At 36.0% G+C, this 24210-nt stretch overlaps 2 protein-coding genes across 2 annotated transcripts; both read right to left on the bottom strand.

Moving 5' to 3' along the window:
• On the bottom strand, positions 1-23200 carry mcm6l (MCM6 minichromosome maintenance deficient 6, like). Its single transcript, XM_016292098.1, is given in 15 exon segments — positions 1-241; positions 323-462; positions 564-570; positions 1267-1422; positions 1499-1606; positions 1847-1988; positions 2096-2237; positions 3110-3260; positions 3461-3606; positions 3698-3863; positions 5210-5459; positions 6080-6190; positions 6696-6842; positions 6920-7040; positions 23195-23200. Coding segments are annotated over 14 exon segments (1884 nt in total). The 5' UTR covers positions 7015-7040; positions 23195-23200; the 3' UTR covers positions 1-118.
• Positions 8856-24093, bottom strand: cul1a (cullin 1a). The gene is made up of 22 exons (XM_016292051.1): positions 23831-24093; positions 21013-21301; positions 20752-20929; positions 19397-19564; positions 19256-19306; positions 19080-19170; positions 18815-18978; positions 17227-17389; positions 17001-17131; positions 16795-16902; positions 15777-15883; positions 15636-15684; positions 15424-15555; positions 13912-14029; positions 13759-13835; positions 13537-13668; positions 13112-13204; positions 12959-13006; positions 12408-12490; positions 12170-12275; positions 11511-11624; positions 8856-9703 (listed from the first exon to the last, which is right to left on the bottom strand). Exons 2-22 carry the CDS (start codon positions 21153-21155, stop codon positions 9623-9625), a joined length of 2337 nt encoding a protein of 778 aa, XP_016147537.1. The 5' UTR covers positions 21156-21301; positions 23831-24093; the 3' UTR covers positions 8856-9622.
• Positions 24094-24210: the final 117 nt, after the last annotated feature.

Genomic DNA, 24210 nt, shown 5'->3' with positions numbered 1-24210 from the left:
CACCGTTTATTTTTTTCTGATTCATCAATCAAAAATGCTGCACATTACATTAGTCATGATTTAAGACCATAGAAGCATCAGTAGGTAAAAATGATCAAGGTTTTTAAAGCCAGCTTGACTAGTCTTCCAGTATATAATTGGGATTCACCACCAGGAACGGATCTTCCTCCACGACGGGCTCATCTCCATCCTCACTGATCTTCTTCAGCCCTGTTTTAGTCAGCTCTATGATGATATGATCCTTAAAAAGAAAACATTGCAGGCATGTTATCCTGCTTCAGTTCAAGTAAACGATGCATGCTGATTAACGAGTTCAACTAACATAATGGATGAGTCTGTATAGCACTTTCTCGATGAGATTCTTCTTGGCGACGAGTTCAGCTTCAGAATCAATTTCACTCTCCATTTCCTTCAGGTACCAGTTAATGAGCTCACTTTTCTTCAGAGATGACTCCTCGTCCACTAAAAACACAAATATAGCAGGTTAAAAAAAAAGCAGATTATACATGTTTATTTCATCGTTCAGTGTATGCTCTTTATAACTTTAACTAGATCTACACAACCTGGTGCCTGGAATCATTCGAGATCAAAATTAATTCCAAAATTAACGAAGAAAATCGCCAACCAGTAAGTTGAACAGTCACTTTAAAGGGGTCATATGATGCGATTTCAAGTTTTCCTTTCTCTTTGGAGTGTTACAAGCTGATTGTGCATAGATAAGATCCCTGAAGTTGCAAAGACTAAAGTCTCAAAACCAAAGAGATATTCTTTATCAAAGTTAAGACTCTGCCACGCCCCCCTAAAATGAAACCATTGCTGGTAAAGTGATACTTTTGTGACAGACTAGAGTGGCACAAAGCATTTGGACAATTAAGACACACTTAATTGCCAGTAGGCGGCATCTGCAAACAAATAAAGCTTATTTTTTTTACTGCTACAGTAGAGATAGATTATACTGAGATTTTTGACAAATTTAATATGCTGATTTGCTGCTCAGGAAACATTTCTTCTCATTCTCAATACTGACAACAGTCATATTTTTGTGGAAACCATGATAGTTTCTTTTTTTCAGGATTCTTTCATAAACAGAAATTTCAAAAGAACAGCATTTATTTGAAATAGAAATACTTAGTAACATTATGAAGGTCTTTACTGTCAATTTTGAACAATTTAATGAATCTTTGCTGAATAAAGGCATTCATTTCTTTCCAAAAAAATATAAATATGACCCCAGATTTTAAGAACTGAAATGCTGAAAGATCTTACCTCATTGCATTCATCCACCAGTATGAAGAAGAGATCAAATCTGGACATGATAGGTGCTGACATGTTGACGTTCTGTTTGAGAGACTTGGCGCGGTTGTATCTGCCATCTATGGGGTTTGCAGCAGCCAGGATGGAGGTGCGAGCGTTCAGAGTGGCCTTGAACACACATACAGGTCAGACAAGGTGGATTACGGAATTAATAGACAATATTATATAAGAGAAAGACACGCACCTTAACGCCCGCCTTTGTGATGGAGATGGTCTGCTGCTCCATGGCTTCATGAATGGCCACCTGGTCCTTAAGGTCCATCTTGTCAAATTCATCAATACAACAAACCCCCTACAGACATAAAATAGACATTAAATATGCTGGGCCATCATATTTCAGAGATGTTCTGGGTGGTTGCTTATAGAGCTGGGGGGGGGGCTTGACGGACAATCAAATTGTGATTTTTCTGATAAAAATTGTGAATTTAAAATTTTATTAAAAATGAATCCAGGTTTGCTGTGCTTGTTTGTAGGGCTACACAATTTACTCATGCATATTATCTATTACCATTAACAGCAATAGATCATATACATTATCGGCCAACATGAGGGCTCCTGCTTCAATGACGAACTCATGCGACTCCTCATCTTTGACCACAGCAGCGGTCAGACCTGCGGCACTGCTGGCTTTACCGCTGGTGTACACCGCTCTGGGGGCGAAATCCTCCACATGCCTGAGAGAAAACACACAAATACATCCCAATCCAGCCGTCAGACACTTCAGTCATCTGTATTTTACATTTAAACTGTCAGCAAAATGTTTCTCGCGCATTTGATTTACTTGAGAAATTGGCTTTTAGATGTACTCGGGTCTCCAACGATGCACACGTTGATGTCGCCACGTAAAGACGTTCCCTCCATGGTCGTCTTGGCAACACCACCAAATAACATCAGCAGAATCCCACGTTTAATTTCATCATTCCCTGAAAAACAAACATAGAAGACATAGCTTTATTTTCACGGTTATCTTCATTTTCAGTTGTGATAAAGAAAATCTTCTTTACTTGATACTAAATGTGCTCTTAATATATTTGCTCTCCACCTTATTTTTTTTTAAATGTAAGCACATTTGCAGTCATTTGTGACCCTGGAGCACAAAAGCAGTCTTAAGTCGCTGGGATATATTTGTAGCAATAGCCAAAGATACATTGTATGGGTCAAAATGATAGATTTTTCTTTTATGCCAAAACTCATTAGGATATTAAGTAAAGATCATGTTCCATGAAGATATTTTGCTAATTTCCTACCGTAAACATATCAAAATTTCATTTTTGATTAGTAATATGCATTGCTAAGGACTTCATTTGGACAAATTTAAAGGCGATTCTCTCAATATTTAGATTTTTTTGCACCTTCAGATACCATATTTTCAAATAGTTGTATCTCGGCCAAATATTGTCCAAATCCTAACAATATACATACATACAAACCATACATCAGTGGAAAGCTCATTTATTCATCTTTCAGATGATGTATAAATCTCAATTTCGAAAAATTGACACTTAAGACACTTAAGGTTTTGTGGTCCAGAGTCACATTTGTAATTTGAATGTGTGAAGCAATCCAAGAAATTGCAAACTGTTATTTGTTATCATACTATTTGAATTACTTATCATAAATTGGTTTATAATCATCAATCATTGGTTTGTAGCAGAAACAGTTTCACTGTTTGTGCATTTGATATTTTCTTCTAGTTATTTACCTATAGATAGAAAAAGTCTTACTTCAGCATTGCATAATATGGGGAATAGTATATCCTGTGACCAATGTACAACACTGATCATTGAGATCTGACCGTGAATGGTGGGGAAGAGACTTGTGCAGAGGTTGTGATAGAGATTCTTGTCTTGGCTCATCTCAAACACTTTCTCCCATTCCTGTACGGTCATCTGGTTCTTCACGCTCTCAGCTGTCTGATCCTCCTGACGAAGCTCCTTCCCTCCAAACTAAGAGAACGCAGAGGAACAAAATGTAAAAAAAATAAATAAATAACATAAAAAAAAAAAAACAGAGCAACAGGTTCTTTTTCAGGTTCAGGTGATTTTTTTTAATCAGTTGAAAGCAAATGCCTAGTAAATGCATGAATATTATAGATACAAAGCAATAAATATCAGTTACAGTTTGTGTTGTGATAAACGGCTCTCACCCGTGGGTTGGTTGGGGCCACATAGTTAGCCAGGAAGGCCAGTCTGTAGGAGAGTTCTCGGACACCCAAAGCCTTGAGCCCCTGAATGCCATCAGCCTCAAAGCCCTCCTTCCCAGTCACCCTGCTGCTGGTTTCTGCCCGCGTGCCTACAAAGATGAGAAGTCATATTTAAACTATTCAAAATGCATTTACTCACAATAGGCACTCTCTCGTATTAATAGAAACACTGAACAGTACCAGCGAGCGCCATGGCGGACACATCAGGCACAACTATCAGTGTGCCGGTGAAGTCACAGCGATCTCCTGCTTGTGCGGTTTCCACGGCCTCCGCCCTCAGAATCACCTCCACACTGCGAGGAATGGAGCCTCGCGGCAGCTCCGCCTGAGTCTCCTGGATGCGTACCTGATGAAGTCAAGAGGGTTTAAGATCAATTACTTCTCAGATCAACATGTGTGACCCAGGACCACAAAACCAGTCATAAGGGTCAATTTTTTTTAAATTGAGATTTATAAATCATCTGAAAGCTGAATAAATAAGATATCCATTGATGTATGGTTTGTTATGATGGGACAATATTTGGCCGAGAAACAACTATTTGAAAATCTGGAATCTGAGGGTGCAAAAAAAACAAAACACTGAGAAAATCGTCTTTAAAGTTGTCCAAACGAAGTTCTTAGCAATGCATATTACTAATCAAAAATTAAGTTTTGATATATTTACAGTAGGAAATTTACAAAATATCTTCATGGAACATGATCTTTACTTAATGTCCTAATGATTTTTGGCATAAAAGAAATCGATAATTTTGACCCATAAAATGTATTGTTGGCTATTACTACAAATATACCCCAGCGACTTAAGACTGGTTTTGTGCTCCAGGGTCACATATTACACACCAGTCCATTTAGGAAAGAAAAAAAAAATCCATGAAGATTCATAAAGCACCAATCAATATTTAGATGGTATAGCATATTAACATTTGGCAAGAAAGATAAACGTGCAAAGATAATGTGCAAATAAGGAAAGACTGTATTAAACATGCACAAATTATATTATTTTTTTGTTGTTGTTGCTGCTATTTTAGGCAAATATTTCCAGATGCTTAAATTTCAGTGCATCACTATAATGTATAGAGAGCTTTATGCAATACAGACGGTTTCAAAGCAGTTTTACAGTAATAAAAAAATGAAAACAACAGTTTTAATGTTACAAATTTCAGCTCTAAAGCAGCTTTAAAAAAAAGACAATAGTGGTATTCATAACTTTAATTTCAAAATATTATCATATAAATAAAGACTCCACATATAATGTGATCAAGACCTGGAAATTGTCAGATTTAATATATTTCAACCATTTAAGAAAACACTTAATGCATGTAAATAAATATGTGTCCTGTCAGATAGAAATGAAAAATATTTAAATTATCAGCAGTATCATTTAGTTAAAAATTTTAAATTACACATTTGCTATAAGAGCAAAATTTCACTTAAAGGAAATGGCCACTAAAAGCTGCCTACATAAGCTTTACTTATTTGGCAAAGGTAATAAAATAATTAATAAAATTTAAAAAAAAAAATTGGACTATCACTTTGGGTGTTTTCATAAAGTTTCATAGCTGCAATCTTAAAATTGGGGAAAAAGTAAAAAAATAAAATAAAATCTGTAAAAATAAGTTTCTTTGGACTACCACATTGGATGCTTTCGGAATGTTTTGTAGCTGAAATTGTTAAAAATCACCACATTCTTACTTTCTGGAAGTCAACGAAGCGGCACTTGTTGGTGTCGAGCATGAATCGGCGGCGGTTGGCACACACAGGGTTCTTGCAGATGGTCGGCTGTGTGTATTTGAACTGCTGCTCCACGTCTTTGATGACAGACTGACAGTCCAGACAGAGGAAGGTGCCGCTGACCAGCTCCGGGTGCACAGGGTGGGTTCGCACCACCTGACCGCTGATGCGTACCAGAGAGCCGATGCGGGCGGTGGAGAGCTCACGGATCCTGGACAGCACAGAGCAAATGACCTTACTTGTTTCACATGCAGGTCAGTCAGTCATAACAGAAGAATTTACATACACATGAATATTATAATATAGTCTAACATATAAAGAAATGTCAGTTAAATTATAAAGGTCAAAAAGAGGGTGCAAAATGTAAAAAGTGAGCAATTAAAAAAAATTACAATGATAAAAATAAAATGATATTACAAGTAGGGCTGCAAAACCATTAATCGCGATTAATCAATTCAAAATATAAGTTTGTTTACATATTATATGTGCGTGCACTGTGTATATTTATTACCTATATATATATATATATATATATATATAAATAAATAAACACACATACATGTATACATTAAGGAAAAAAATGTTAAGATTTATATATAAATATTAATATATAATATAAATTAGGCTATATACAAGTTTTTACATCCAAATACATCCAATTATCTTTTAAAATATAGGCTATACAATATGTATTTATATATACATACACCATACACATACAGTATGTAAACAAACTTTTATTTTGAATCGATTAATCATGATTAATCGTTTTGCAGCCCTAATTACAAGCATGATATGAGCACTTTGGAGTGGATGAACTGAAATACATACTTTTGCCTAGATGGAAAGTCTGAAAAAGCCACATAAAACTCTTTGGACGGTGGAATATTTCCATGATCTCTGGCAAAGTGGCGAACTGCTCGGCAGAGATGCTGATAAACCCTGGAAAACCATTACAGATGGCAGTGAAAATATGAAATTAAGCTCTGCAGCAAACCGACAATTTATTCATTCACCAAATGATAAGTTTCCAATCAGACATAAACGCTCAAAAACTACCATTGTATATGATAATGGACAAAATGACAATTAAAAGCTGCTAACTTACACTTTATTTGCCAATGGTAATACATTAACTAAACTTTTTTTTGACTGTTATTTTGTCAAAATTGTAGGCTACATTCTTACTTCCAGAAAGTCAACATTAGTTTTTTTTTAGTTTTTTTTTTGTAGGGTCGTTGAATTTACCATTTTTAACGAATAGTCCTAGATAATATATCATTTCATTAAAACAAGTGAAAGCATTTTTTGTTTCATGATGCATGCATTTTTTGTATTTAATTACGGGTCTAATTTGAACATCAACTGTTTTTGGGACAATAAATATTATTATAATGAGGCAAACTTTGAGATGCGCATCTTTTCTCCAGTTGTTGTGGCTGTTCACCTGTAGTACTCCTCTTGAATGGTGGTGGCGAGCTGCTGGTTGTAGTGCTCGATGTTGCTGAAGCTCACGGTCAGTGTGTTTCTCTCCGGTCAGATCAGCTCCTGCGCGTCGGACAGATATAAAGCATCGCCGGTTTTATCCTGAAACCTAATGAATCAGACCCATTTGAGAAGTGACGTTCATTTAGCACTTCGTGTAAAAGTATTGCAACCAAATGCACTCACTCTTCCAAAAACTCCAGAAATAACTTCTGACATTTCTCGGACAGTTCATCGCGCACTTGCACGCCCGCGGGCGCAGCTTCAACTCCGGGCTCCATCAGGTACACACGGCTCTCACACACACCTGTGCAAGGTAATGAGCCAGCCAATCATATACATGCGCCATGACGTCGACGTAATGACGTATTTGCCCACTTAAAGGGGTCATATGATGCTGCTAAAAAGAACATTATTTTGTGTATTTGGTGTAATGAAATGTGTTTAATGCGGTTTAAGGTTCAAAAAACACATTATTTTCCACATACTGTATATTACTGTTTCTCCTCTATTTCGCCTTTCTGAAACGCTCAATTTTTACAAAGCTCATCGGTCTGAAAAGCGAGGTGTGCTCTGATTGGCTAGTTATCCAGTGCATTGTGATTGGACGAATTCCTCAAGCGTGTGACGGAAATGTTACGCCCCTCACCATACTGTGATGCCTGCGGCAACCACATGTGACGACCCCGGGCTGGACTCCGCTTCGCCCACAGTGAAAGCCGATCCACAGCGCGAAGTTGAAGTATTTCCTCAGCGACCAGCACGGATCAGCTCCAGGCATGACGAAGCAATATCGTCCTCTTTTGGAAAACCAAACAAAGTAGTTTCGCTTTCACAACGAAACACACAGCGTCTTCACGACATGGCGGCGGCGGCGGCAACAATACTACAGCGAGAATAAAAGTTACGCCTTCTTTCTTTGCGTGAATATTTGGGCGGCGTTATGCAAATCTTCTCACATAGTGACATAGACATGTGGGGGCGTGTTGGAACGAGGCGTTTTAGGGGGGCGTGGCTGACTCTTTACTTTTATAAAGAATATCTCTTTGGATTTGAGACTTTAGTCTTTGCAACTTTACAGATCTTCTTTATGCACCAAGAGCTTGTAACACTCCAAAGAGAAAGGAAAACTTGAAATCGCATCATATGACCCCTTTAAGAATAACAATTTCAGTTGTACAGACACCTTATTTGGTGGATCAAAAAGTACTTTTGCCTTAATACATAACTTGGGGATATAAAAAGTATATAAGTAGCCTATACTTATTCACGCTATCGCAATAGGCTACCTACGAAGTACATTTTTTAAATAACTGTACTTCAGAGTATTTCCATATAGTTTAGACTTTATTACATTCTAAACCACAATATCTTACTTTTACTCTACGAAGTTTCATAAAAACACCGTTCCACGTTATTTGAAGAAAACGAGGCTCGCTCCGAAATACTTCGACGAATTCGCGACGAATCATTCTTCTGAGTCGATTCTTTCCAATGAACCAGATTGCAGCTCTTGACGAGTCACAACTCACTGATTCAATGATTCGGTCGGAGCGAATCTCCTATGAACAACTTACTCAATTGGTACCAAAATAGAGATTATTAGTACTTTCTACACATATACATATTTCTGTAACATTTCTTTTAAAACAGCGGCACAAATCCAATGTTTTGTTTGATAAATTAATCAATAAGGCATGTTAGCGAAATTATTAGGCCTAACACAAAATGAATGTAGCTATAAATGTTTAACGTAGCAATCAAAATTGTATCTATTGAATTAACGTTATATTAACTGTAGAAAAAAATATTTTAATTAACCAATTAAAAACATAATTGGGTCCAACCATTTATACAGTCTATGCATTCAACCTAACAAAAATATATATTTATTATAAAAAAACAAAAACATTTTAACTAGATAGCTGCTATTGAGTTTTACAACTTAATGTTTTACCCTGCAACTTTTTCGATTTTATTATTGTTTTATATATAGCAAAAAAAATTTGTTTATTGCAGTAAAAAAAAAAATCATATTTTTGAAACTGCATGCAAACACGGCAAGTAAAATTATAACCCTCATAAAATATTAATATAACACAGTTTATATATTTATTTTGACCTCATGAGGATGGAGCTTGACATATCAATGACCATTTGTTGTTTCAGGCTGTATTTTGTACCCTGTTCATGAAAAGTGGCTAACAGATGTCCTAAACATGCATGATTATATTTGCATAATCATAACATTGTCTTAAGGCTCTTTGCTTCACGTAGTGACTCCACAGCATCAGAAATACATACAGAAACTTTTAATTCTTTTATTTAACACACATTTAAAAAAAAGTGAAGCACACTATACAAATGGTTTTCTGGTAGCAGGTAACAATGCAGACAACGCGTCTACAGACCTGTCCAACTCGTTCGTTCCTGGGACGTGCAGCTAAAATTGCACCTTTTTCCTAAATGATTTCCTTTCTTCTCTTAAAACATCTCTGAAGCCTCTCATTGCTAAGATTTCAATGCATCTTTGTTCTTTTTTTTCTTCATTTAAATGCTGATAGGCAATAACATGCTTAATGTGTAGGATTTATTTCTGATTGGGTTTTTATTTTGCGAGATTAAAGCTCGAGGTCTCCGTTTGTATGTACATTTCCAATGCAGTCTGTCCATAATACAGGGCAGCAGTAAAGTCCGTCTCTTGCACAAATGCATTCACTGACACGCACACGCTCTCCTCTTCTGTTAGTCCTTCTGCTTTTTAAACTCAACACAGGCCGAACATCAAGAGGAATGATATTTATTACCCGAGAGACAACTTAAAAAAAATAAAAATTGAGAGAGAGAGAGACAGACAGACAGTAAAGACGTAGAGGAGCGAAGAAATGTTTAGGCCAAGTAGCTGTAGGTGTCCTTCTCTCCATCCACCCGCTCCAGATATTCCTTCTCTATGAGGATGTCAATGCACTTCTGCAAAACATAACAACCCAAAGTACATACGAGTGCTATTCTGTGCTGGTAAAACAGGGTTTCTGCAGGTTTTATGATGGTGAATTTAAGAGAAAGTCAAGAAAGTTTAATGAATAAATTGAAGGAAACAATACGTCAAAATGGCCTCTAAATATGAACGTCTAGGCTGTATTACCAATACTTGAAAGTAAAAAAAACAACAACTTCCAACCATAAATTTTACTGTACCTGCAAAAAATAAGTGTTCTTCCTCAGTATTTTTGTTATTTTTCAGTACAAACGTTTCATAAATCAAGATACATTACTCGAAAAGCAAAATTACTTGAGATATAAAGTCTTGTTTTTTGAGGAATGAATCAAAATGAAGTGAGTTTATGATTAAAACGAACAAATAGCGGTCAATGGGCTCAGAAAAATCAGTTTAAAGAGAAAACTAGTTTTCACTGACCCTTGACAGTTATATTTTCTTATTTTGAGCATAAGCAATTTTTGGGGGTTTCTTAGAGAACAAGACTTCATATATGTTTAGTTCACATCTCAAGCAAATGTATCTTGATTTAAAGATGTTTAGATATTTGTATTGGAAAAAGAAAAATACTGAGGAAGATTTTCTTTTTTGCAGGGCATTCATCAACATTAAAGGGATAGTTCACCCAAAAATGAAAATTTGATGTTTATCTGCTTACCTCCAGGGCATCCAAGATGTAGGTGACTTTGTTTCTTCAGTAGAACACAAACAGAGATTTTTAACTCAAACCGTTGCAGTCTGTCAGTCATATAATGGCAGTCAAAGGGCTCCACGGCTTTGAGAGTAAAAAAAACATACACAGACAAAACCAAATTAAACCCTGCGGCTCGTGACGATACATTGAGGTCTTAAGACACGAAACGATCTGTCTGTGCAAGAAACTGAACAGTATTTATATAATTTTTTTACCTCTGATCCACCGCTATGTCCAACTGTCCTGAGCGCGTTCACAACATCCGGCACGTGATGTCAAATTAATACGGTTTGGCAAAAAATTCCACGATGTCTGATGCTATATCAAAATCGTCTTCCATTGTGATGACCTGTACTTCTAAATATCTAGATCATCGCAGTGCCAGTGAACACGTCCACAATCTCTCTGCACTGTGTAAATAATGAGTGACGTATACGCGTGACAGATTGCTTCCGCACATGAGTCTAATATCATAGATGCCCTATTCGACCGCTCCAGATACGTTGACGCGCCCGCCATTTTGGAACGTATCGCGGGCCCATAGAAATGGTCACTAATGAGGCATCTACATATATATTTCTATGTCTACTATGCCAGAGCACGTACACACGTCACGCGACAGATGTTATGAACGCGCTCAGGACAGTTGGACATAGCGGTGGATGAGAGGTAAAAAATTATATAAATACTGTTCAGTTTCTTGCACAGACAGATCTTTTTGTGTCTTAAGACCTCAATGCATCGTCACGAGCCACAGGGTTTAATTTGGTTTTGTTTGTGTATGTTTTTTTTTTACTCTCAAAGCCGTGGAGCCTATTGACTGCCATTATATGACTGACAGACTGCAACGGTTTGAGTTCAAAATCTCAGTTTGTGTTCTACTGAAGAAACAAAGTCACCTACATCTTGGATGCCCTGGGGGTAAGCAGATAAATAAAATTTTTTGGGTGAACTATCCAAAATTTGGGTGAATGACCCTTTAAGTCCTTCAACTTGAGGAAGGGCAAATTAAGACTTTTTAAGACTCACAGAAACCCTGTAAAAACTGTTAAGCAGACTAGATTTGTAGATCAGGATCAACCAACCTTGATTACAGGGACTCTGGGTTTGAACCGGGATGAGAGCTGATTCAGAACCTCGGCCAGAAGCTGCTGATGCTTCAGAACCTTCCTCATCTTCATGATTCTCACTATGGCCGCCTGCACATAGAGGACCACTTAAACATAGCAAGCTATTTCAAGCACACATAACTAATACTTAGACTGTTTTTTGCAATTTACTGAATGTATGTTTTTTTTTTGGTGACAAATTAATACTTTTATTCCGCAAAAAAGAACACATTAAATTGATCAAAAGTGACAGTAAAACATGTATAATGTTACCAAAGACTATTTAAAATAAATGCTATTATTTATTCATTAAAGTATCCAGAAAAAGTAAAAATTTATCATGGTTACCACAAAAATACTAAGCAGCACAACTGTTTTTAACAATCAGAAATGTTTCTCGAGCAGCAAATCAGTATATTAGAATGATTTTTGAAGGATCATGTGACACTGGAGACTGGAGTAATTATGCTGAAAATTCAGCTTTGCTTCACAGGAATAAATTACATTTTAACATATATTCACATAGAAAACAGTTGTTTTAAATTGTAATATTATTCCTTAATATTATTGATTTTACTGGATTTTTCATCAAATACATTCAGCCTTGGTGAGAATAGGAGACTTGGACATGATACCTGAATCAGGAGTTTCCTGTCCTCTTCAATGTTTTTATGGGTCGTTTCCTGTTCCTGTTTCTGCTCTGTCTTCATTGGCACGTTAATGTTCACTCTTAGTTTTTTACTGGGGAGAAAATACCTCAGCCATCAATATTCACAAATTAATTTGCTCTGCTACATTCTAAAGCACAAAATGTGAAACATTAAATATAGATTCAGAACTGTTTGCAAGACGAGATGCACTCAGATGACCTACTTTTTATAGCCCAGGAAGAGTTTTATGAGGGTGTCGGGTTTGAATTCCACTTCATCCACGTTTGCGTTCTCGTCCTCTAGAAACTGCAAAGACACATACTGATGATTACAACTGAAAACAACTTCAAATACACAACTACACTAAATATTAGCCTGTGTTGAGTCAACATGAAACGGCAGTCACAGCCCATTTTGTGTCTGTAAATTGTAGTTTTTCAGAGCAAAACAAAATATAAGGAAGGTCTTCCATTGGAAAATCCAAAGAAAGTTAATTGTATTGTAAATAGTTGGGGTTCCATAGCAAAATGGAGTATGAGTGGATCAAGGAGGATTACCCAAATAACACCTAAATAGCTGTTTGGCTATTGGTTAACACTATTTATGGCCTTGATGACATCAGCAGAAAGGGAAAGTTGTTTCAGAGGTTTATTAATTATATTTAAATAAAACATATTATGAGAAAAGAGGCTCAAATGTGTCAATTTTACTTCATAATGATTTTGCAGGAATCTTTTTGTTTGTTTGTTTTGATTAAGGACAAAAAATGCTTACCAGCAACTTGGATTTCAATAAAATTTGCAAAACCTGCACCAAAATGTCCTAAAATACACAAAAAAGGCTCTGTTAGTGTGCAAAATCAACATCTGACTGATATCTGGATCTTGTTTTAGCATTATTGTAGAGAGTCCTCTTTTGTTTCCTTACTATTTTGATCTGTGTGCTGTCCGTCAGCTGCTGGACTGTATAAACGTCTTCTGTGTTATACTGCAGTAGAATGGCCATCTGAAATGTAGATGCCTGTAAGGAAACACACAACAAGTCTGATTAATATTCATGCACTAATAATTGGATTATACCAATACAATTAATATCTCCGTTAGTGTATATTTAGCGAATTCACACAACCGTTCAAAAGTTCGCGGTCAGCAACATTCCTTTTCTGAATGAAACTAATACTTTTATTCAGCAAGGATACACTAAACTGATCAAAAGTGACAGTAAAGACATTTATAATGTTACAAAAGGTTTCTATTATAACATGCTATGTTCATTTATAACAATGCTGTTCTTTTGAACTTTCTATTCCATCAAAGAAGCCTGATAAAATGCATCACAGTTTCTTGTCAGACCTGTAAGGTGTAGCGGTTTTTGAAGCAGTTGGTGACCAGTTCTCCTTTGGACAGATGATACAGCCAGGTGAGCTTTCGGCCGCTGTGTCTGCTGGCATAGAAGGCTGTGAACCTTTGGTAGCTCCTCTCCAACTGTGTCCGAAAAGACAGATCATGGATTTACAAAAATCTTGGAAGGACCAAGAACAAGTGATTTGCATACAAGCCTATATGTTTTACTACCTCAGATGGCAGAGCAAATGTGCAGGACTGCTGGAAGGGCCACGACCCCGAGCTCAACACCTGGATGCTGAAGTCCACTAAAAGCAACACAACATTTGTAAAGTACTTCAACCACAAATGACAGCAGCAAAGAAGAGCGCAGCTCATCCTTACGGTCTAAAGGTTCAGAGTTTGTGAGGTGCTTCTTGAACTGTTCGTTGAGGTCTTTACTGACGCCAATGTCCTGGAACATGCGCTGGAGTTTCGATGTGTATTCAAACCCACACGCTTGCTGAAAATGACAAACCAAACCGTGTTAGACACAACTACTGATGACAGAACAAAAACTACAAAAAGGACAAGGACACCACCAGGGTTGGGTGAAATAGATCAATATCAGTATGTATTTGTTATGAACGGTCTTTGTATGGTGCTAGCAACATCAAGGCCATGGGTTTGATTAACAGAGAATGCCGATAAACTGATCAAATGTATAATGTGATTGCAAGCGTTGTTAGGTAAAACTAAAACTATTACAAATTGTTTTCGTTAATTAAAATAATGATAAAATAAAATGAAACATTAGATGAAAAAACGTAAACGTAAAAAAAAAAGAAATGTTGCCTTGGCAACTAAATGAAATAAAAGTACTAAAATTACTAAAAACTAAAATAAAAAGAAATGAAAAAGAAATATTTTTTAAAAGATAATAAAAATGACAAAACAACAAAATTACTAAAACTAAAAATATTAAAATAAATTATCATTTAATTAAAATGATTAATAAATACTATAATAGTATATAAATAATAGCAAAATAACACTGCTTTGGATAAAGGCATCTGTCAAATGCGTAAATGTAAAAGAAGGATTTGATAGAGAAAATACTACTGTCGAATAAAAGGCAAGAAGTAAAATACAATAAAAAAAAATCTAGTTTAAATAAATATTCAAGACTTGTTTTTCATAGATTCTCACTAAATGACAAGAAAAAAATGAATAATGTAAATGCAGCACAAGAACTTAACCCTTTAACTGTCACTCACACGATCCAAACTTAAATTTGTATAATTCATGAACGAAAACATTTTGTAACATGATATTGATGTACCATTTTCATGGTAATGCAATGTTTGATTTTAAAATGGGTTTCAAAGGATGAATTTTGAGATTTAAAGCTTTCAATTGATATATAATTTCTGATGATTTCTAAAGTATGATAGAGAAAAAGGCTTTTTTTGACAAAGGTCAGAACTCCTGTTATGATGTAGATTTTTTAGGTGCAGTCTTGTCATAAATTAATCTATTACTTTTCCTACATAATTTTTAACGAAAGCATTGGTAAAATATCTATTTAGGAGTCTTAGACCTTTCCAACGATATATAGTTTGTCATGATTAGATTAGGATTTAATTGTAATATAGTGATGTAAACTTAGGCGTCCCACAGAGGGGACGGGTGACAGTTAAAGGGTTAAGTGAACATTGCTGATCACATATGAATTGTTGAATCAGACAGTGAAGTGATTCACTGAAACGATTCCAACTCTTTGCTCCTGAAGTAGAAAATCAGAGATGCGAGCAAGAATGAAACATTGCATCCAGTGCTCATTTTAAGAACTGCAAGCTTTATGGATCATTTAAACAGAGGTTTATATTTTCCTAAGCTGTGGAAGAACTGCCGCACCTTTAGTTTGGAGATCATGCTGGCCTCTGCGTCGTCGCTGGCGCTGTTCTGATGGACCAGACGCTTGGCCAGCATCTTTGCATAGAACTTCTGGAACACGTCCTTGTCCTCAATATACTTAAACACCACCATCTACAAAAAAAATCAATACAGACATTATGTTAAATCTTGCAAAAATTGCTGTGAAAGTGCAAAGTTTTGTAAAAACGCACCACTTGATTCAGAGTGTCTTCAAGTTCTGCCTCCTCTGGGTTTTTGGAGCTGAAATATCAGACAGAGCTTTGGATTCAGCACAGGGATTAAATAACACATTTACAGTGTATGCCAACAGACAGAGAAACCTAAACACACACCTCTTCTTGAGCAGAGAGTCGCAGTATCTGGCCAGCAGTTCAGGAGATTTGCTGGAGGACTGAACCATCTTTGTAACAGCGTTATTATTGATGAAGCGCCCACAAGCCTGAACAGAGAAATGACATGTATGAATACTTTCAATATCCAAAAGCTACCAAATCATTGTTCTAAAGATAGGGTTCATTTTTATAAGAAAAATATGCATTTATTATTCCTCACTAGACATGAAAAAAAAAGAAATAATCTAAATTAAAAATGCTATCTACATGAAAAAAATGGATGCATATTACTATTAGAAAATTAATGTAGTGCATTAATTAATGTAGTGCAATCTTTTGCATACCAGAAACAAATTCTACCATTATAGTTTATTTTGAATTAGATTTTATTTTTAGATTTGCAGTTTTTCCGCTTTAATTTTAGTTAACGTTTTGGGATTTTTGTTGTTTTTGTCTTTTTAAAATAGACGTTAACTAAAATAAAATCAAAAAAACTTTTCAGCTAGTTGCCAAAGCAGTATTTCTCATTTTAATTAAGTTTAACTTGATGTACTAAAATAGCTAAAACTAATTAAAAAATTAAAAAAAAACCTACATAGACACGAAAAAACGAAAAATGACAAACAAAAACACACAACAGAATCACAAACATTTTAACTAAACAGAAAACGTCAAAATAAAAAACTGAATCAATAATAGTAAATATTAATAAAAACTATAATAGTATATATCAGTGATACTAAAATAACAGTAGTTTATATATATATATATATATATATATATATTTCAGTAAATAAATGTTTATTTCAATTAATAAGTATGTTTTTATACTTATGCTTTTTGAGACAATAAAAAAAGCAGCTTGTGAGAGAAAAGGAATTAGGATACCGGCCCACAGACATGCAATAACTTTAGAGGTTAAATCAGGTTAAACAGATAATATTACAGGAACAGTTGAACTAATTCAATCTTGACTAAACAGAACTGATAAGACGAAAAGACGAAAAGATGGCCATACCTTGTCAAGAGCAGCCACAAAACCAGCATCATTGTTGAACGCCGACATCACCAGGGCATTGTACTTTTTGTGGACATCCAGAATTGTCTGGACGTACATTTTGGGGTCCTAAAAGCACATCACAAAATTCATAGCGGTTAAAACAAAGATCAGATCTAAAGCATGATGAGCTTGAAGCTAGACAGCATGATGTACAACAGACTCACATTGAGAGCAGACTCCCCACATTTCTCGATGGCTGCCAAGCCTTGATTATAAATGTGCGTTTCCAGAAGTTTCTTTAGTTCTCCCAATCCATCAGTGATCCGTGACACAAGATTGTACATGCGACCAAGATCTACACAGGGAGAAAAAATAAATCGTGGTTGAGATTTCAATGTGAAGGACTCATGTATAGATGAACAGACATTGAGATATCACTGTGGTTCACACCTTCATTCTTGTCTGCGTCCAGAAGGTTCTGGAACTCGGTGTGGAAGATCTCCAGGTGCTTCTCGATGAGAACCTGCTCACATTTCCTGGCCAGCTCGTCCTGTGTGCTCTCATGAAGGTAAACCTGCACTCTCCTCTGCTCCTCCAGCAAACGCGCCTCAGCCTGCAAAACACACAGATCAACACTTCAACTTCACACTAGGATGGGGCCAAACAGGTAAACAAAATAATAAATAATAAAATAAAAGTTGCAGACTTTTTATGACGTTAACATACACTAATAACCAAAAGTTTGGGTTCAGCAAGATTTGTAAAGGTTTTTGAAAGAGGTCTCTTATGCTCGCCAAGGCTGCATTTATATGATCGAAATACAGTAAAAACAGTGAAATATTACAATTTGAAATAACTGTTTTCAATTTGAGAACATTTTTAAATGTAATTTATTCCTGTGATGCAAAACTGAATTTTCAGCATCATTACTTTTCTAATATGCTGATTTGCTGCTCAAGAAACAAGTATTAGCATTATGTTAAAAACAATTGTGAAAACCGTGATATATTTTTTTCAGGATTCCTTAATGAATATAAAGTTAAAAAGAACAGCATTTATAATATATATATATATATATCTTTTCTGTCACTTTTGTTCAATTTAATGCATAACTGCTGAATAAATCTATCAATTACTTCAAATTAAATAATACATATTTCTTTGTTTTTAATCAAACCCACAATCATTTAGACCAAAGAGCCATTAAAGGCAAGCAGATATAATATGCAGTAAAAATCCAGTTAAAAATTCTCTTGATATTCTGTCCCGTTTCTTTTCAAACCAAATGATCACAATGAAGAAATATATGTTAATTACATTTGTTATGTACTAATGTCATGTTAAATAATAACAGTAATATTAACCTATATAATAATAATTTTGGAATAAAATGAATTTGAGTCACTTTTGTTTTTTCAAATGTTAAGCTATTTTGGCCGCACCTTCTTCATGTACTCAGTAACAGGATTCTGTTGCAGGAACTCTGTGCTTTCCCTCGTGTAAAACCGTTCGGTGTCTGCCAGGAACTGAGTCTCAAAGTATTCCTTGTAGACGGACAGAGTGGGACCTTTAGCGAAGGCATCGTCCTCATTGAGACCCAACTCAACTGCGAGAGATGGAGAGGAACATTTCTGAGCAACTGCACTGTTTCTAAACGTCATGCATCAACGAGTAATGAAATCCATCATGATGTCAATGATGCCGCACCATAGGACTGGACCACTCCACTGATGAGTCGAGTGTTGATGGTTTCTCCGTTCCTCTCCTTCTCGATCAGCTTCAATACTGCATTTGTGACCTAAGAACACAGGCACCAAAAAAGACATTTATTAGAGTTATGCTCACTTTGTCAAATATGATGTCTTTCCTGTTTCCAATCTTACCTGCTTATTCAGAGGCCGAAACAAACACTCCCTCCACGTCACCAGAGCAAGCTTTAAATAATAACAGTAATATTAACCTATATAATAATAATTTTGGAATAAAATAAATTTGAGTCACTTTTGTTTTTTCAAATGTTAAGCTATTTTGGCCGCACCTTCTTCATGTACTCAGTAACAGGATTCTGTTGCAGGAACTCTGTGCTTTCCCTCGTGTAAAACCGTTCAGTGTCTGCCAGGAACTGAGTCTCAAAGTATTCCTTGTAGACGGACAGAGTGGGACCTTTAGCGAAGGCATCGTCCTCATTGAGACCCAACTCAACTGCGAGAGATGGAGAGGAACATTTCTGAGCAACTGCACTGTTTCTAAACGTCATGCATCAACGAGTAATGAAATCCATCATGATGTCAATGATGCCGCACCATAGGACTGGACCACTCCACTGATGAGTCGAGTGTTGATGGTTTCTCCGTTCCTCTCCTTCTCGATCAGCTTCAATACTGCATTTGTGACCTAAGAACACAGGCACCAAAAAAGACATTTATTAGAGTTATGCTCACTTTGTCAAATATGATGTCTTTCCTGTTTCCAATCTTACCTGCTTATTCAGAGGCCGAAACAAACACTCCCTCCACGTCACCAGAGCAAGCTAGAAAAACACACGCACACAACAAACATGTGCTATTGTTTATGAATTGAAATTGTGCAGTAATGCCAAAGAAAAGCAAGAAGTGCTTACAGAGTAGATTTCATAGATCCCTTTCCGGCCCTCGTCACACTCGCGGCGCACCCAGTGGCGGTTGAGGTAAGCACAGATCCCATTGAGCACTTTACTGGAGAACCTGTAATCCTCCCACTGCTGTGTGTAGAACTTCAGAACGCTCTCGTCCATCAGATCCTCTCCATCCTGAGGACAACAATCAAAGAAATCTGTTCACTGGGAGTTTAAACAAATCAAGTGTTCTTAAATGAAGTTGTTGTAACTGGTCTACAGCTTGTTCACAAAGCATCTGCTTAGTAGTTTTGGACAAAATATTTATGGTACTTAAGTACTACTTGAAGAGTTTCTTAGTGGGCTTATAGACTTCATTACACAACTTGTATTGAATAAATATGAGTAATAATAATATAGACTCATTTTGGTCATGAACAACTTATGGTGCCATGCCCATGACTGAATCTTTTGGGTTAAATGCTGTGAATCTGACTCAAGTTATTCACAATGGATCCTAAAGGACATCTGTTCAGAAACACTAAACAAATCTGAGTTTGGTGAATAGATTTAAAAAGATTTAGGTCACTGGTATGAACAAGACAAATATGTAAGGTAAATATACTAGTAAAACCATTAAAAAAAAATTACATTTCAGCCACTTGCCAATACATTTCTCATTTAGTTTAATCTGATGCATTAAAATAACTAAAACTTAAATGAAAAATTATTTTAAAAATAGACATTAAAAAACAAACCCTAATAAAAATGGCAAACACACACCACAAAATTATTTAAAGTTGAACAAAAATTAAAACACAAACAGAAAATAAAAACTGGTTCTAACAAATAATGCAAACAATAATAGCATTTCAATGATACTGATTACTTTTGGTTACAAAAGGTTTACTATAGTAAGTTGGTACAGTAAGTTTGGGGTCAAAAATATTTTTTTATTACTTTTTTCAGCAGACACATTCAATTTATAAAAAGTGATAATGTTACAAAAAAAATTATTTTTCTTCTCAACACTCTATTCATCCTGAAAATGTATCATGGCTTCCACAAAAATGTTTTCAACAGACAATTATAATAATAATAATTGTCTCTTGAGTACCATATCAGTATTAGAATGATTTCTGAAGGATCATGTGACACTGAAGACTGGAGTAATGATGCTGAAAATTCAGCTTTGCAACACAGGAATAAATTACATCTTAATATATACTCAAATAGAAAAACAGTTATTTTAAGTAATAAAAATATTTCACAAAATGACAATTTTTTACTGTATTTTAATCAAATAAATTCACCCTTGGCCAGCATAAGAAACGTCTTTCACAAATAATAACACTGACAATAACTCTGTTTTTGTAAGGTACCTTTAGTAAGTTTGTAAGGTAGCTCTTCAGAAATTCCTTCAATCTCTTGTAGAGTTCCAGCCCCACAAACTGAGCTCCTCCAGGTGTGGGGGTTTTCTTCGAAGGTTTGGACGGGTGGGCACCTGCACCGCGGGCCTGATTCGACTGATGCACACTAGTGCAATAATTATACACATGACTGAGATTCAGGAAGTTAAGGACACAACAGACACTGGACGTTTTTTTGAAGTAAATTATGAATAAAACAGCAATTGAGGATACGTGTAGAGCTCCATGTAGCGTGACTTGGCCATGCTCTGGCGGGTGTACACCTGCTGGATCCCCGCCCGCAGATCATCCCAGATCTGGTCCAGCCCGATCTGCTTCAGACCGTGAGGGGTCTGGGTCCGGTTAGATGACGACATCCTCTCGGCTGCGTGTCTGATGCTCCTCCTGACGTTTGATTGGTTCTCGTGCCTGTCACTCAAGAGCTACTCCTCCATAGGGTCAAGCAGTGAGAGAGGGCGAGGAGGGGCGACCCTCAGGGAACAGCGACAGACAGGAAAGAAACCTGTGAGGAACAAGAAAGAGAGAGACACAGTCTGTTGGAATCATGTAGGGCTAGACACATTTGAGCAAACGAGTTTCTTTTGTGTAGTCTGCATCAGTAATTGACAGAAAACTAACAGGAATCTGCTATCAGATGCCGATTCTGCAGCACTAGTTTTTCCTGGGATAAACATTCCTTGTATGGAATCTACTGTTCATTATATCCTGGGGATTCCTTCTTGTATCCATGGCAACAACTCAAGGAACAGAAAAGATTCCGCAAGGAGCTCTGAGCCGCAGCCGGTGCTGCAACCAAGCAAACTAACAGCATTCTGCCATTAGATCATGACTTACAGTGATCTACTCAGACGGAACAGCAGAACATCTGGACCCAGATTTGATGATTTTCAATCAGTTAATAATTACAAAACACCAGAACAGCTGAACATGGTAATTATATTATACATCCACTCTAATCTAATTAGAATTAACTGTAATTTTCTAGCACAAACATTTAATAATAATAGATCATATAAATATTTCACTTATCTATAACAGATTTTTTAAAATTACTTATCTATTATAGATAAAATAATTGATTAGATAAAACATTATATACTAGATTATATTTAGTTTTAACTGTTCATAATAATGTTTTATATTTTAATTTATTATGCATTAAAAATTATTACATTATTATTCATTAATTTGTCTATTATAGAGAAAATAGATAAAACTATTATCTTTCATGAACAGAAAATAATTGCAACAACTTGTGGCTGCCAAATGTTTGGAATAATTAAAGGGATCATATGATGCAATTTCAAGTTTTCCTTTCTCTTCGGAGTGTTACAAGCTGATTGTGCATAGATAAGATCCCTGAAGTTGCAAAGATTAAAGTCAAAACCAAAGAGATATTCTTTATCAAAGTTAAGACTCTGCCACACCCCCCCTAAAACAGCTCGTTTTAACACGCCCCCACATATCTACCTCACTATGTGGAAATATTTGCATAATGCGCCCAAATGTGCACGCAAAGAAAGAAGGCGTGGTTTCAGTAACCGCAGTTAGTGTTGAAGCAGCATGTCAGGGAGATGCTGTGTGTTTCTAGGCGAAAGCAAAAGCACTTTATTTGGCCTTCCGAAAGTAGATGCATTTAGAAGCATGTCAACATATTCTGTTACACCAAATACACAAAATAATGATCTTTAAAAAAAGCATCATATGACCCCTTTAAGATAAAAAAAAGAAAAGAGAATATAATATTCTAACAAAGATTGCATTAATTTAATCAAAAACACAAGGAAAATGGTAATGTTGTTTATATAGGCAAACGTTTTGGTGGAAGGATGATTTAAAAAAAGTAAATAGAAAATAACTTAAATTAATATTTCTATTCCACAAGGGAACATTAAATTGATCAAAAGTGACAAGTAAAAACATTTATGATGTTACAAAAAATATATATTTCAAATGAATGCATACAGTGGACGATTTTAATAGAAAAAGGTGATTAAAAATAATATTTTAATTATCACCTGTTCATGTCTTGTGTTCAACTTGATGAAAAACGGGTAATAAATGCAGCATTAGTTTTAACTATCCTTTACGTACGTGTGTGTGTGTGTGTACACACACACACACGTACGTAAAGGATAGTTAAAACTAATGCTGCATTTATTACCCGTTTTTCATCAAGTTGAACACAAGACATGAACAGGTGATAATTAAAATATTATTTTTAATCACCTTTTTCTATTAAAATCGTCCACTGTATGCATTCATTTGAAATATATATTTTTTGTAACATCATAAATGTTTTTACTTGTCACTTTTGATCAATTTAATGTTCCCTTGTGGAATAGAAATATTAATTTAAGAACTATCCTTTACGTACGTGTGTGTGTGTGTGTACACACACACACACGTACGTAAAGGATAGTTAAAACTAATGCTGCATTTATTACCCGTTTTTCATCAAGTTCACTGCTAAATGAATCTGATTTCTCATCTCTGACCTCTCCAGATGTCTGATGATCTCTGCTGTGCTCTAACGATCTGACCCTCACTTCATAATGTTCATGAGAGACACTGAGAGTGAGCGACATGTCAAAACTGGACAACCAGCTTCATTTCTCACAATGTGCGCGATGTAGTGGAGTCGGGTTTATCGAGGTTCATCACGAACAACCGCATCAGCAGAGCCATCGAGGGCGATTCATGCGTTACCAATGTACTGTTGTGTTCGTGCTGTAGCGTAATGCTGATGTTTTCAGTACAACGGTCACTCCCTGCGTCCAAAAATATCCCACACGGGATTAAAAATTGCTTATTAATTGTATGAGCTTCATGTAAACACAATCTGACTGACGAGGCCTCACCTCAAAACACACCACAGACACTCTGTAAAACACACCGTTAATACAAGTCAGGAGAAAATAAGTACATAGTGCAGTAGTACTTAAGATAATAATATATCAATTATCGCTATTAACTGTGTGTTGGTGTTCAGGATTAAAGCTAAAGCTAACCGCTAATCTCGCGCTCTTACCATCATCCAGAAAGAACGACACACGTAAACATGTATCTCCAACGCCGCTACGGATCCCGATTAACAATATTCCCTTTTATTTAGACGTTTATGTGGCGATATTTATTTGCTACTAATAAAATAAAAAGAACGACCCCGAAACATCGAACACAGAAAAACTCCGTCAGCGCGTGCTCACGGAAACACGGTCCCCCGGAAACTGAGGCAAAATCCGTCAGGAAGCGCGCTGCCCGAAAACAGCGGCTGTGATCAAAGGTTCCGCGTCGCGTCTTCTTCTTCTTTCGTCTTAGTGGCAGTTATATAGGTAATACATAATAAATAAATAAATAAAAATATATATAAATTATTTTAATTAAATTAGTTTGATGTAGACATAGGCC

Source organism: Sinocyclocheilus grahami, unplaced genomic scaffold (genome assembly GCF_001515645.1).
Source record: "Sinocyclocheilus grahami isolate Dianchi unplaced genomic scaffold, SAMN03320097.WGS_v1.1 scaffold280.1, whole genome shotgun sequence".
NCBI lineage: Eukaryota > Metazoa > Chordata > Actinopteri > Cypriniformes > Cyprinidae > Sinocyclocheilus > Sinocyclocheilus grahami.
The sequence above is the reverse complement of the archived record's forward strand: the minus strand, read 5'-3'. Positions and strand labels throughout refer to the sequence as shown.